Here is a 14,996-nt window from a genome sequence, read left to right as displayed (position 1 = left end):
ACTTCTCGTTTGGAAGCAGAAGCACACAATCAGGCAGCAGCAGAGCCCCAAAAATATGAAAAAGGGCCCGATGCTATCAAATATTTCGATCACTGATCTGGAGGGAAATAGACTATCACTGCAGATAAAATTTGCAGACGACCCAAAGACTGGCAGGGCAGTTACAATAAGGCAGCCAGGGCAGGCAAACCGATTGATCTGGAGCGTTTTAATACAGCCAAAAGAAAAGTTATCTCGGAACAGGGAATGCAGGCCCAACTCCCAGACTACGGGATTGTATCACGGAACAGCAGGGCCTGAGTAGGGTTTTGGCGTCACTGTGGACGACCAACATATCGTGAGCTCTCAGTGTGATGCTGTGGTGAAAAGGGTGATGTGATCCTTGGATGCATAAACAGGAGACTGGTGGGTTGGAAGAGGGGGAGGATTATAGCTCTGCACACAGTTTTGGTGCAAAACAACTGCATCCAATTCTGGGGTTCACATTTAAATAGGATGTTGAAAAATTGGACGAGAGTGCAAAAAAGAGGCACAAAAAAGCTTTGAGGCTGGACAAAAAGCCTGACAGTGAGAGACTTAAAGAGTTCCACCTACTTACGTTATCAAAAAGATGATCAAGTGAGACGTTCATGAGAAGAACATTGTGAGTTATAATGGGCTTTTTAATCTAGCGGAGAAAGGCAGAGCAAGACCCAGTGGCTGGAAGCTGAAGCCAGACAAATTCCAAGGGCAAATGATTAGCACTGAGGTTTATAATAAGAGAATGAACAGAATAAACACTCATGTGTCTGACGAATTGGGTATTCACCCGGGAAAGCTTATGCTCCAATACGTCTATTAGTCTATAAGATGCCACAGGACTCTGTCACTTTTTACAGATCTAGATTAACACAGCTACCCATCTGATACCTGAGAATAAACACTGAGAGTGATTAATCATTGGAACAAACTGCAAAGGGAAGTGGTGCATTCCCAAGTTCTACATGTCAGATAAAGACTCAATGATTTTCTGGAAGATCTGCTTGAGGGCTTGTCCACACTTAAAAGGCTACAGCTACCGTAGGGCTTCAGTGTAGACACTACTTACAAGGACAGACGGGGTTCTCCAGAATGCGTAGTTAATCCACCTCCCCGGTGGTAGCTAGGTTGATGGAAGAATTTTATGTTGATCTCATGCTGTCTACACTGGGGTTAGGTTGCTATAGGTCCATCTTTCATGGCTGTGGATTTCTTTTTGTTATTGCAAAACCCCCACAGAAATGCGGTTTTGGGTTTCATTAACAGGAGCATAACGTGCAAGTCATAGGAGGTGATAGTATTCTTCTACTCGGAACAGGTCTGGCCTCAGCTGCAGTTTTGTGTCTAGGTACCAGTGGATAGAAAGGATGTAGAAAAACTGGAAAAGATCCAAAGGTGACAGACAAAGCTTATCCAAGGTATGGAATACCAATCATATGAATAAAAAGCTGAAGGAACTGGGTTTGTTTAGTTTGGAAAGAGGAGATTAAAAGTGTGACATGATAGCGGTCTTCAAACACTTGAAAGGGTGCCATAAAAGAGATGGAGAAATGTTCCCTCTTTCCGCATAGCACAAGGCAAGAAGCAATGGGATCAAACTACAGCACAGCAGAATTAGATGAAATCTCAGGAAAAACTTCCTAAGAGGCAGAAGAGGAGGGCAATGGAACAGTCGCCTTGGGAGGACATGGAAGCTCCTTTGCTGGAGGTTTTCCAAAGGAGGCTGGACAGTCATCTGTCCTGGATGCAACAAATCCTGCTTCTTGGCAGGCAGTTAGTCTACATGACCCTTGTGGAGCCTTCTCACTCTGTGGCTCTGTGGTTCTATGATGTAAAATCCTACTGTAGATGAGAGCTCAGTGAAACACAAGTTATGGAGCCGAATCCATGGCCAACTAGGTGAAATTTAATGGCCTGCGTTATACAGGAGGTCAGACTGGACATCATTGGCCTTTTTGGACTAGAACCCTATGAATTGTTTGATAAAGAAACTAGATGAAGCATTTACATTTACTCTGTCTCATAACACACGCAAAGGGAACATTCAATTACATTGAAAGTCTGAACATATCACAGTGATAACAGAAAATGGTTCACATTATACCTATTTTGCCTGTAGAACTCCTTGCCACAGACATTATTGGAGCAAAGAGCTTAGCTGAATGGGATTCACAAGTGGATTGGCCATTGAAAGTGGTGCTGGTGGCACCACCTTTAGTTAGGTGGCTGACACCTTCCATTAGAAGTCCCCATTTTAATTGCGTATGAGTTTCCCAAACTCTAAGCGTTTGGATTGAAATTTACCACACTGGGCATCTGCTTATGGCCGAATTGTTTATTTTATTTTTTTTAAGATTCAGGCATTACAATTCGATGTCTTCTTGAATGAAGCTAGGAGAGAAGATGTCTTGCCTATGCTGACGAATTCTTATAATTGCTGCAGTGAGGAGTCATAGCCTCCAGGTTTTCCAGCAAATAAAAATCAGGGAACAGCCAGAGCCCTGGGTTTGTCTAGCAAGTGAGCTCCTCAGGAAGAGATGGGTACCTGTGAATTCGGAGATGGAAGTGTCTTCCCTGGGAATCCCCCTCAGGTAGCTGTGTCCCACACCTCTCTCAGCCCAGCATCTGCAGCAACATCCCACGCTGAGAGCTAACACAGAGGCATGCACCATTTATAATATAGCTCTGCGAAATCCCACGGGGTTTCGCTCAGCCTCTAGTAGAGAAGCACTATCTGGATGTAAACAGGGTGGAGACAAGCCTGCCTGCACTTCTGTGCTATTTATCCAGGTTTAGGAGAAAACAGTAATTAAGGGACCTCTCAAAGGGAGATGAGATCTCTTGGGCTCTGTCCTCAGTCTGTGTGTTTGTGTATATTTAAATGTATAGTTAATTAGGAAGAAAACAGGGGTAATGCCTAGATCTCCATAGGGCCTGATTCCCTGTGGATATCTAGGAGGGATGGGTAGATATTAGACAGACAAATCTGGAGACTGATGAGTGAGGGGAGACACAAGTACTTTCTGCAGGCACACTGGACTGTCTCTAAGGCATCAGGGATCTGTAATTCTCATGAGTAACTATCATCATATTGTACAGCACTTTTAATGGAAGGATCTTGAAAACACTTAACAAAGGAAAGTGACTATGAACATATCCCCATTATACAGATAAGTAAACTGAGGCACAGGGTGACATGAATTGTCCAGGGCAACATGAATTGACACAGAGTTTGAGTGTCAGAATGAGAGACATAACCCAGGAGACCTGACTGCCCTGCCTTAACCACGGTCTCTCCATTACACCAAGAGGGAAATGGACTCCCGCTCTGGCAGGGGCTGTGCGTTGGGAGGGATGCAGAGGAAAGGTTGGAAGAGGGAGCCTGAGCCTTCACCATCCTCTCAAGGTGAATCTGAGGTTTTCAGAACTAGCTGAAAGTTGTGAGCTCCCCGCACCGGTGAGGTGTGATCTCTGGGACTCCACTTCTGCTCCCACTCAGAAACCTGACAACGTATCACAGTCACTGGGGTCACTTTGGGGCAACAGACTCAGGAAAAATAACACCAACAGAATACTCCTGTGGATAGAGGGCAGCCAGGGGGCCTGACCTGCCGACAGAGGCCTGGCTCTCCCTCCACCGCTGCCATGGAACAAGGGGGGCCCTGTAGGCTGGATAGAGACTGTATTAGTGTTTGCATTGGATTTGTTCTCTCCCTCTCGGTTCACTTCCTCCCAGCCTCTCCCAGGTGGAATTGAAATCTAATGTTCCAGGAAGAGTCAGACTTTCTAGGAGTGCCCCGGCTGGAGGGTGCTTGGATTCCCACAGCTGAACTCTCTGCCTGCTCGTCTGGCTAATCGGAGTTTTTCTCCAGCGCTGAGCACCTGGGTTTTTAAGAACTGAAATGAGACTGTATGAATTCTCCTGTCCAATCCGGTAAAAAGGAGGGGCCAGGCCCTGATTTACCTGGATTATTATGTTGATTATTTATGATCATTATTTGTGTTTTGGAAACCTCCAGAGGCCCTGCTCCACTTCAGGGCCCCTTGTGCTGGGCCCTTCGCAAATACAGAAGGAGAAACAGCCCGTGTCTGAAGAAGCTTATAATTCAAATTCAGACAAGACACAGCTACTATGTGCAACAAACCAGAGTGGGTGGACGGGAGAGGTGGAGGAGGAACAGCACTCAGAATGGGTGGTTACATAGGCTGCTGAGTGGGTGTGAGACAGCTGAAATGCACAGCCCTGCCCCGGCAGTTAGAAGTACATCCTGAGCTTTAATAGCAGGGCACATGTTTGGGGGAACAAAACTGGGGCTAGGGAGAACGGGCCAGTGAGTAGCAGCTGCACCAGACAGACGGCTGGGAGCACTGGGCTTTCCCTCACCTTGTGTAACTCTGCTTTACTTGCATATAAACAGGATAATCATACTGAGCAAATCATAACTTTCCCATTGACACCTGACAGGACATACTTTGTACAACATTTGTTGCAATTGTATAACAGTGGTAGCAACAATGACAAAACTGGTCATTATTCAATCATACAGCATCACATCATGTTTTCATCCCACGATGGTGCGAGAGCTGTTAGCCACCTAAGCAAGGGGCGTTACCCAGGCTCTAGCAGTACAAGCAGCTGGGACATTAGAGCCAATGGAGGACGGGAAAAGCAGACAAAAAAATGTTTTAATTCAGGGATTCTATTCCTTATACAAAGACGGGAGGAAAGAGTCCTTTAAAAGTGAGCGGTGGACGTCCGTGAAGTCGATTGTTTTCCTCCAATGTACCCAGCCAGCATCCTTGGCTTTGAACCTTAATTTCTGTTTGACTAAAGCATCTTCCAAAATGCATCCAAGGCTAGATCTGCAAAGGCCCTTAGGAAAATACTGAATTTAGGCACCACTGCCTTTCTCAAAACCCCGGCTCATCCGCTGTCTAAACATGTAGGAGATTCCACCAGTAGCCTTCACAAAGCAGCCCGTGTGCTGACGCTGCCCCATAGCTAATGAGCTGCTCAGAGTCTTCACTCAGGCCTCAATTCTGCTGGGGTTCTCCAATGTGGTGTTCCCCCGCCCGTCTCCCCAGCAAGCCTGATCCCTTAGCCATCCTCAGATCATGCCTTCTGAGTGGGGCCTTGCAGTTCGGGAATGTGTATATGTACAATGCACTAAAAGTTTATTTGTTCAAAATGGAACAGCTCCAGCCGGAGATCATGAGGACTGAACTGAAATTCTCATTTGCCTGCTACTCAGGGCGCTCACGTGTGATGTGGGAGACCTGTGTTTACGTCCCTACTCCAAATACGGTAAAGCAGAGATTTTGGATCTGGGTCCCTCTCGGGTCTCCCACAAGAAAACACTGACCTGTTCTAGGCATCTCACTCTAGGAGAGGGCTCACAGCTGACAGTCCCATGTAGAAATAGGCTCCTCTCATCAGCCGGACTCCTGGAGACACACATCAGTGGGAGTTAGGTTCTTCAGGACCTTAGTGAAGTATGAGGAAAAAACCCACTAGACAATGATTGCCCATGGACATCTCCTAGCTGAGATCTATCAGTTAGCCAGTTCTCACTACATCTAATGAGTGCTCTAATGCCACTGTCTAGTGCTAGTTTCAAGTATCAGAGGGGTAGCCGTGTTGGTCTGGATCTGTAAAAGCACCAAAGAGTCCTGTGGCACCTTATAGACTAACAGACGTATTGGAGCATGAGCTTTCGTGGGTGAATACCCACTTTGTTGGATGCATGTCGACATGCATCCAGAGAAGTGGGTATTCACCCATGAAACCTCGTGCTCCAATACATCTGTTAGTCTATAAGGTGCCACAGGACTCTTTGCTGCTTTTAGTGCTAGTTTGTTAATCTGAATGTCATGTTGAACTACGTCAAGTAACTTGCAATGGTTTAAATGTGGACAAATTGGAGAGAGTCCAGCGGAGGGCAATGAAAATGATTAGGGGACTGGGGCACACGACATATGAGGAGAGGCTGAGGGAACTGGGATCCTTTAGTCTGCAGAAGAGGAGAGTGAGGAGGGATTTGATAGCAACCTTCAACAGCCTGAAGGTGGGTTCCAAAGAGGATGGAGTTAAAAGTGGAGATTCTGTGGGCATGTGTCTAATTCTGATCAGCCCAATTACTGAGAGGAACTGTTTCCACACTTCTCAGCTGGTTTCAACAACTGTTTTTTTTCAAGCTCTCTCCAGGGGACGGATCAAAAGAGCTTGAGGGCACCTCACAGGAAGGAATTCCCAAGTGCGCTTTCCTGGGTTCTCAGAGATGTTTTTGCATTTGGGTGGTGGCAGCGATAACAGTGCACGGCCAGGGAATCTTTAACCTTGAGGAGTTCTATGGCAGCCTTTAGCGGCAATTACTTTTAAGGTCTTTTGTAGCCCCCACCTTCTGCACTTGAAGTGTCAGAGTGGGGAACAGTCCTGACAACAGGCAATCAAGATGGGATGTTTTTCTCTCAAAGATCTGCTCTAATTCAAGCAGGAATTATTCACGGGAGGTCCTACAACCTGTGCGAAGCAGGAGGTCAGAGCAGGGTCCCTCATGGCCATATAATATACAAATCTATCTGGAGTGCCCTGCAAGGATAATATTTGTCTGTGCCTCATTCTGGGCAGGTTGAAAGGAATAAAGGAAATTCAATGCTGAATGAAGCTTGCTACTCAATGCCACTGATAGCAAATGAACCAAACTCCTTGTGAGTCTTTGTGGACTCCTACTGCTAAGGAGAGAGAAGGGGTCCAAGAAGAGTTGGGAGTGGAGCGGTGCTGACCAGAGCCAGAGGGGCCAGGGGATCAGCCCAGGGAGGAGAGCTGTGTAATCAGGAAGGCCACAGAAAAATTGGAGTTGCAGCTAGCAATGGATGTGAAGGGTAACAAGAAGGGCTTCTACAGATATATTAGCAAAAAGAGGTGGTCACGTAAAGTGTGGAGCCCTTACTGAATGGGGGAGGCAACATAGTGACAGATGATTGGAAAAAGGTGAAGTACTTAATTCTTTTTTTCCTTCAGTCTTCACAGACAAGGTCAGCTCCCAGACTTCTACCCTGGGGAACACAGTATGGGGAGGAGGTGAGCAACCGTCCATGGTGAAAGAACAGGTTGAGGACTATTTAGAAAAGCTGGGCATGCACATGGGGCCGGATGCAATATATCCGAGGGTGCTGAGGGAGTTGGCTGATGCAATTGCAGAGTCATTGGCCATTATCTATGAAAACTCATGGTGACCGGGGGAGGTCCCGAATGACTGGAAAACAGCAAATATCGTGCTCATCTTTAAAAAAAGTGAAGAAGGAGAAACCGGGGAAATAGAGACCCATCAGCCGCATCTGGAAAAGTCATGGGGAAGGTCCTCAAGGAATCTATTTTGATACACTTGGAGGAGAGGAAGTTAATCAGGAACAGTCAACATGGATTCACAAAGGCAAGTCATGCCTGATCAACCTGATTGCCTTCTATGACGAGATATGTAGCGCTATGCATATGGGGAAAGTGGTCATTAAGTGTCCTTCAGTGACTTCCCACAAGATGTCAAACATGTTTATAGAAGAACTTAGAAGATTTATTATTACTTTCATTTTCTTTCTTTTATATAGGATTTACAAACACTGCCCCTGACACCTAATTGCCAAGTTATCTGCCAAAACACTTGAGTTTTCAAGTGCCTAAGTAACCCCGGGGATCACAGTTAAAGTTGCCACTCCCCACACCAAAATCTGAACTAAAGTCCCTGCAGCAAGGTATGGTGAGGTGGATACAATCCAGCAACAGATGGCGGGGAGGGAGAAGAGCTAGTGAAGCATGGGAAGAGATGGGGCAATGAGGAGGGCCTTAACGTCCAGGTAACAGCAATTAGAAATGTGGCCACCCTATGATGTAATGAGTTGTACGCAGATCAATTTCCCAGTTTGTCAGTCTGACACTGCACAGTAAAGTCAGGAAAGAATTTAATGTCACTTTTACTGTCCAGTCAGGGAAGGGGGCCCAGCACCAGTCACCAGCAAGCTTTCTGTGGAGCTCGTCTGAGAGCCAGAGCACCAGCAGAAAACCTTATGTCCCTTTATGAGAAAGGAGACGGAGCAGCCTGTCCCGGATCTGTCTGGTTCTCACCCCGTAGATAATGGGGTTTAGCATGGGGGGCACCAGGATGTACATGTTGGCCATGAGAACGTGGAAATGTTGGGCCACATTGTGGCCAAACCGCTGCGTGAGGAAGGAGAAGAGAGCTGGGATGTAAAAGGCTAAGATGGCACAAAGGTGGGAGCTGCAGGTCGCAAAAGTCTTAAGCCGGGTGTCCTTTGTGGGGAGGCTGAAGATGGCCCTGAGGATCTGAGTATAGGACACAGTGATAAAAAGCATATCCAGACCAGTCACAAAGAATAACACAGAGAGGCCGTAGTAACTAGTGACATGAATATCGGCACAGGCCAACTTCACCACGGCCATGTGCTCGCAGTGTGTGTGGGGGATGATGTTGGTTCTGCAATATGGCAAGAATCTTGCCAGGAAGGGAGCGGGCAACAGGAGCATGCAGCCGCGCAGCACCACAGCCAGGCTGATCTTGGCTACCATGGGGTTTGTCAGGAGAGTAGAATATCTCAGGGGATCACAGATGGCCACGTAACGATCCAAAGCCATGGCCACGAAGATCCCAGACTCCATCGCTAGGAAGCTATGAATGAAGTACATCTGGGTGAGGCAGGCACTGAAATCGATCTCCCTGGAATTGAACCAGAAGATGCTCAGCGTCTTGGGCAGGATGGATGTAGACAGGACCAGGTCAGAGACAGCCAGCATGCAGAGGAAATAGTACATGGGCTCATGAAGGCTCGGTTCTATCTTCACAATGAACAGGATGGTGAAGTTCCCCAAGATGGCTATGGTGTACATGGTGCAGAAGGGGATGGAAATCCAGACATGGGCTACCTCCAGGCCAGGAACACCCAGCAGGATGAACGTGGAGGGGTTGGTGAAGTCGGTTGTGTTAGAATCTGACATGGAGTAAGGTTTCCAACTCTGAGGCAGAACGGTGTATCCTGAATGTACCGTACATTCCCCTGACTTCCTGTATGTGCCCAAGCTCTAGGGTGATGGTCGCCGTAAATATTCCTGGATAGAGAGACAATGTTAATATGAGACACTACATGCAGTACTGGAGGTGTTCTCATGGGTGAAGTAGATTTGTCGCTCTTCACACACCAATAAATGGTGTTTTCAAAATTCAGGGAAATGAATTATGAACAACTGACCCTACTAATGCCAATTCCAAATATGATGGTGGTCCATGCATCAATAATTCCTACACGTTGTGGTGTGGGAAACATTAATAGGCATCAGCAGGAAATGCAATGAAACCCAGGCTAGAGGCTCTATTCTCTAGGGATTTTCCCATTCCCCCAGTTGCTCAAAATCTGAGAGTGAAAAAAATCCAAACCATTGCCAAAACATGCCATCTGCAACACAACACAGGGGTAAAACCTGTGCATCATTGATAGGAGGTCTATGGACTAAACAAAACAAATACAGTGTTCAGATATCAAAGGAATGGGGTGGAGAGTAACCTCCTCTGGACACACACTCAGTTTTGGTCACCCAGGTGCTATAAAGAACATAGCAAATAAAAAGGGAGTTTCTGAGACAGGCTATGAGAATGGGGGAGGTTGCCATATATGGACAGAATGAAAAGTCTGGGACTATTTAATTTAGAGAATTGACAAAGTAGGGAACATATGATCGATGAGAGAAAAATAAAAAAATGGAATTGATTACATTCAAATGGATGGACAGAGAACAATTCCTAACCAGTAATATCTACTTACACTTAGTCCTACAAAAGGGCTAATTCCCCAAAGCTGTGGCAAATTATGAGCAAAACTGATTGGGAGGAAATAATATAAAACAGGAAATGAGAATAAAAATGGGGAGTTCTTTAAGAAGAGTTCATTAGATAACTAAAAATCCTCGATTCCACAATCAAAACATGCCAAGCTTTGGCTAGAAAGCCAGTTCAGTGGCAAAGTGAAGGCAACAATAATGGTGGGGAAAGCAATACAGAACTAATGGGATAAAGGGAAAATAGATGGCAAGCAATACATATTGGAAGTTATGAAAATTGATAAGGGACATTAAAATATCAGAGAAAAATCAAAAGAAATCCTAGAAAAGCTTTAGTCCAATTCCTAGTGGGGGAAAAAAAACTTGTTAAAGTTGCAGAAAAGGCAGATGTATTCACGACATAGTTTTGTTCTGCATTTGGAAAGCAGTATTATGATGTACACATATCACACGAGCTGATGAACTACTGTCCAGTCTATTAGCAGTCAAGGAAGCTGTTAAAGAGCTTGTATAATGGAACCTTAGAGTAACGAACATCAGAGTTACAAACTGACCAATCAACCACACATCTCATTCGGAAGCAGAAGCACACAATTAGGCAGCAGCAGAGCCCCAAAAGTAGAAGAAAGTAAATACAGGGCAGTTCTGTGTTAACTCTAAAGCATGAAAAAGAAGGGAAAGTTTAAAAAAAAAGATTTGACAGGGTTAGGAAGCAATGGAAAAGGTGGTCTGGGATTAGTTAACAAAAAAGGCTAGGAATATAATTAATATCAGTCAACAACAGGGTTTATGGAAAACGGGTCTTTTGAAATAAACCCAGTTTCATCCTTTAATGAGAGTGCATTTGGCTGATCAAGGAAGCTGCACAGATGTAATAGACTTTGATTTGTCTGAGGCATTTAATTTAGTAAGAGAAAACATTTAGATGAAAATGAACATGCTACAATATCAATGAAGCACATCTACAGTGGATTAAAATTGGCAAATCTTAGACAGCAGTTGCCTGACAGGGCAGTTAGGTTGCTATACGTACAACTTTCAGGGCTGTGGATTTTTTTCTTATTGCAAAAAACAGCAAAGAAATGCAGTTTTGGGATTCATTAACAGAGGCATAACATGAAGTCATGGGAAGCGATAGTATATTTGTACTCGGCACTGGTCAGGCCTCAGCTGGAGTATTGTGTTTAGTTCCAGGTACCAGTGTACAGAAAGGATGTAGGAAAACCTGAGGCGAGAGACAAAGATGATCCAAGGCATGTAATACAAACCATATGAAACAAAGGCTGAAGGACCTGCGTGTGTTTAGTTTGGAAAGAGGAGATTAGAGGGGGACATGATAGCCATCTACAAACACTTGAAAGGGTGCCATAAAAGAAATGGAGAAATGTTCTCTATTACCACATAGCACAAGACAAGAGGCAATGGGTTCAAACTACAGCACAGCTGAGTTAGATGTAATCTCAGGGAAAACTTCCTAAGAGTCAGAACAGGAGGGCAATGGAAGAGACGCCTTGGGAGGACATGGAAGCTCCTTTGCTTCTTGGCAGGCAGGTAGACTAGATGACAACTGTGGTGTCTTCTCACCCTGTGGCTCTGTGATTCTATGATGTAAAATCATATGGTAGACGAGGGCTCAGTGAAACACGAGTTATGGAGCCCAATACAGGGGTAAAACTAGGTGACATTTACTGGCCTGTGTTATACAGGAGGTCAGACTGGACGATCAAATGGGCCCTTCTGGCCTTGAACCCTATGAATCTATCAATAAAAAAACTAGATCAAACATTTACGTTGACTCTGTCTCATAACAAGCAAAGGGAACATTCAATAACACTGATAGTCTGAATATATAACACTGATAACAGAAAATGGTTTACATAATACCTATTTTGCCTGTGGAACTCCTTGCCACAGGCATTATTGGAGCAAAGAGCTTAGTCGAATGGGATTCACTAGTGGATTGGCCATTGAAAGTGGTGCTGGTGGTACCACCTTTAGTTAGGAGACTGACACCTTCCATTAGAAGACCTCATTTTGAGTTGCCTATGAGTTTTCCAAACTCTAAGTGTTTGGATTGAAATTTACCACATTGGGCATCTGCATATGGCTGAACTGTTTTTTTTTAAAGTTTCAGACATAACGGTTCAATGTCTTCTTGAATAAAGGAAGGAGACAAGATTTCTTGCCCATGCTGACAAATATTTAAAATTGCCGCAGTGAGGAGCCCTGGCACCTCCACGTTCTCCAGCAGATAAAAGTCAGGTAACAGCCCCCCTCTTAACAGCCAGAGGCCTGGGTTTGTTGAGCAGGTGAGCTCCTCAGGAAAAGATGGGTACCTGTGAATTCTGAGATGGAAGTGTCTTCCCTGGGAATCCCCCTCAGGTAGCCGTGTCCCACACCTCTCTCACCCCAGCATCTGCAGCAACATCCCACGCTGAGAGCTGATACAGGGGTTTGTGCTGTTTATAATATAGGTCTGTGCAATCCCAGTGGGGTTCGCTCAGCCTCTAGCAGATAAGCAGCATTCGGATGTAAACAGGCTGGAGACAGGCCTATCTGCACTTCTGTGCTATATATCCAGCTTTAGGAGTAAACAGTAATTAAGGGACCTTCCCAAAGGGAGATGAGAACTTTTGGGCTCTGCCCTCAGAGACGAATTGGCTGCTCTGTGTATTTGTGTATATTTAAAATATATAGTTAATTAGGAAGAAAACAGGGGATAATGCCTAGATCTCCATAGGGCCTGATACCCTGTAGATATCTAGGAGGGATGGGTAGATATTAGACAGACAGATCTGGAGAATGGTGACTGAGGGGAGACACAAGCACTTTCTCCAGGCACACTGAACTATCTCTAAGGCATCAGAGATCTGTAATTCTCATCAGTAACTATCACCATGTGTCAAGGCTGGATCCCCATTTTGAACTTTAGGGTACAAATGTAGGGGCCTGCATGAAAACTTCTAAGCTTAACTACCAGCTTAGCTCTGGTTCCGCTGCCACCATTTCAATGGATTCCATTCCTGGGAAACCTTGAAAAACCTTCACCAAATCCCTGGTGAATACAAATCCAAACCCCTTGGATCTTAAAACAAGGAGAAATTAACCATCCCCCTCCTTCCTCCCACCAACTCCTGGTGAATCAAGATCCAAACCCCTTGGATCTTGAACAAGGAAAAATCAATCAGGTTCTTAAAAAGAAGGTTTTTAATGAAAGAAAATCATCTCTGTAAAATCAGTATGGAAATTAACCTTACAGGGTAATCAAACTTAAAGAGCTCAGAGGACTCCCCTCTAGTCTCAGGTTCAAAGTACAGCAAACAAAGATAAACACTCTGGTAAAAGGTACATTTACAAGTTGAGAAAACAAAGGAAAACTAAGACACCTTGCCTGGCTATTTACTTACAAGTTTGAAATAGGAGAGACTTGTTTAGAAAGATGTGGAGAACCTGGATTGATGTCTGGTCCCTCTCAGTCCCGAGAACGAACACACTCCCAAACAAATAACACAAACAACAGCCTTCCCCCCACAAGATTTGAAAGTATCTTGTCCCCTTATTGGTCCTTTGGGTCAGGTGTCAGCCAGGTTACCTGAGCTTCTTAACCCTTTACAGGGAAAAGGATTTTGGAGTCTCTGGCCAGGAGGGGTTTTATAATACTGTACACAGGACAGCTATTACCCTTCCCTTTATAGTTATGACACCATGTTTTGCTGCACCTTTCATTGAAGGATTTTGAGAACACCTAGCAAAGGAAAGTGACTATTAATATATCCCCATTATACAGATCAGTAAACTGAGGCACAGGGCGACATGAATTGACACAGAGATTGAGTGTCCGAATGAGAGACAGAACCCAGGAGACCTGACTGCCCTGCCTTAACCACGGTCTCTCCATCACCCCAAGAGGGAAATGGACTCCCGCTCTGGCAGGGACGGTTCGTTGGGTGGGATGCGAGGAAAATCTGGAAGAGAAGTTTTATCCTTTGCCATCCTTTCAAGGTGAATCTGAGGTTTTCAGAACTAGCTGCTGTCTGTGAGCTCCCCACTTCTGTGAGGTGTGAACTCCAGAACTCCACTTCCGCTGCCACTCAGAAACCTGCCAACACACCGCTGGGGTGGCTTCGGAGGAACAGACTCAGGAAAAGCAACACTAACAGAATACTCCTGTGGATCGAGGGCAGCCAGGGGGCCTGACCTGGGAACAGAGGCCTGGTCCTTCCCCCACCGCTGCCCTGGAACAAGGGGAGCACTGTAGGCTGGATAGAGACTGGAACAGTGTTTGCATTGGATTTGTTCTCTCCCTCTCGGTTCAATTCCTCCCAGCCTCTCCCAGGTGGAAATGAAATCTAATGTTCCAGGCTGAGTCAGTCTTTCCAGGACTGCCATAGGTGGAGAGCACTTGGATTCCCAGAGCTGAACTCTCTGTCTGCTCATCAGGGGTATTTCTCCAGCGCAGAGAACCTGGGTTTTTAAGCACTGGAATAAGACTGTACGAATTCTCCTGTCCAAGCCGAAAGGGGGTCGCCATGTGCACCTGTATTAAAGTTACTAACACTGTGTAGCTGGCCAGCATGGTTTGACTTTCATCTGTAGCTAAAGGCAAAGAGGAGGGGCTAGGCCCTGATTTACCTGGATAGTTGTGTTTATCATTTATGATCATTATCTGTATTGTGGAAGCCTCCAGAGGCCCCGCTGCAGTTCAGGGCCCCTTGTGCTGGGCCCTTCTCAAATACAGAAGGAGAAACAACCCCTGCCCCAAGGATCTTATCAATCAAATTCAGAGAAGACACAGCTACTGTGTGTAACAACCACAAAGTGGGTGGATGGGAGAGGTGGAGGAGGAACAGCACTCAGAATGGGTGGTTACACAGGCTGCTGGGTGGGTGTGATTCAGCTGAAATGCACAGCCCTGCCCTGGCAGTTAGAAGCATGTCCCAGGCCTTGAAGAGCAGAGCACATGTTCAGAGAAACTAGATTGGGGCTAGCGAGAATGGGCCATTGAGTGGCGGCTGCACCAGACACACAGCTGGGAGCACATGGCTCTCCCTTACCTTGTGTAACTCTGCTTTAGTTGTAATCACACCTCCCTTCTTTGAGTGCAGACTGTGACTCCTTCTTATGAATTCCCAAG

The 14,996-nt window shown here is 45.6% G+C and overlaps 1 protein-coding gene across 1 annotated transcript; it reads right to left on the bottom strand.

Moving 5' to 3' along the window:
* Nucleotides 1–8,077: 8,077 nt before the first annotated feature.
* Nucleotides 8,078–9,025, bottom strand: LOC101947922 (olfactory receptor 52N4-like). The gene has a single exon (XM_024113921.2). It carries the CDS (start codon nt 9,023–9,025, stop codon nt 8,078–8,080), a length of 948 nt encoding a protein of 315 aa, XP_023969689.2.
* Between the last annotated feature and the right edge of the window lie 5,971 nt (nt 9,026–14,996).

Source organism: Chrysemys picta, chromosome 1 (assembly GCF_011386835.1).
Source record: "Chrysemys picta bellii isolate R12L10 chromosome 1, ASM1138683v2, whole genome shotgun sequence".
Lineage (NCBI taxonomy): Eukaryota > Metazoa > Chordata > Testudines > Emydidae > Chrysemys > Chrysemys picta.
The sequence above is the reverse complement of the archived record's forward strand: the minus strand, read 5'-3'. Positions and strand labels throughout refer to the sequence as shown.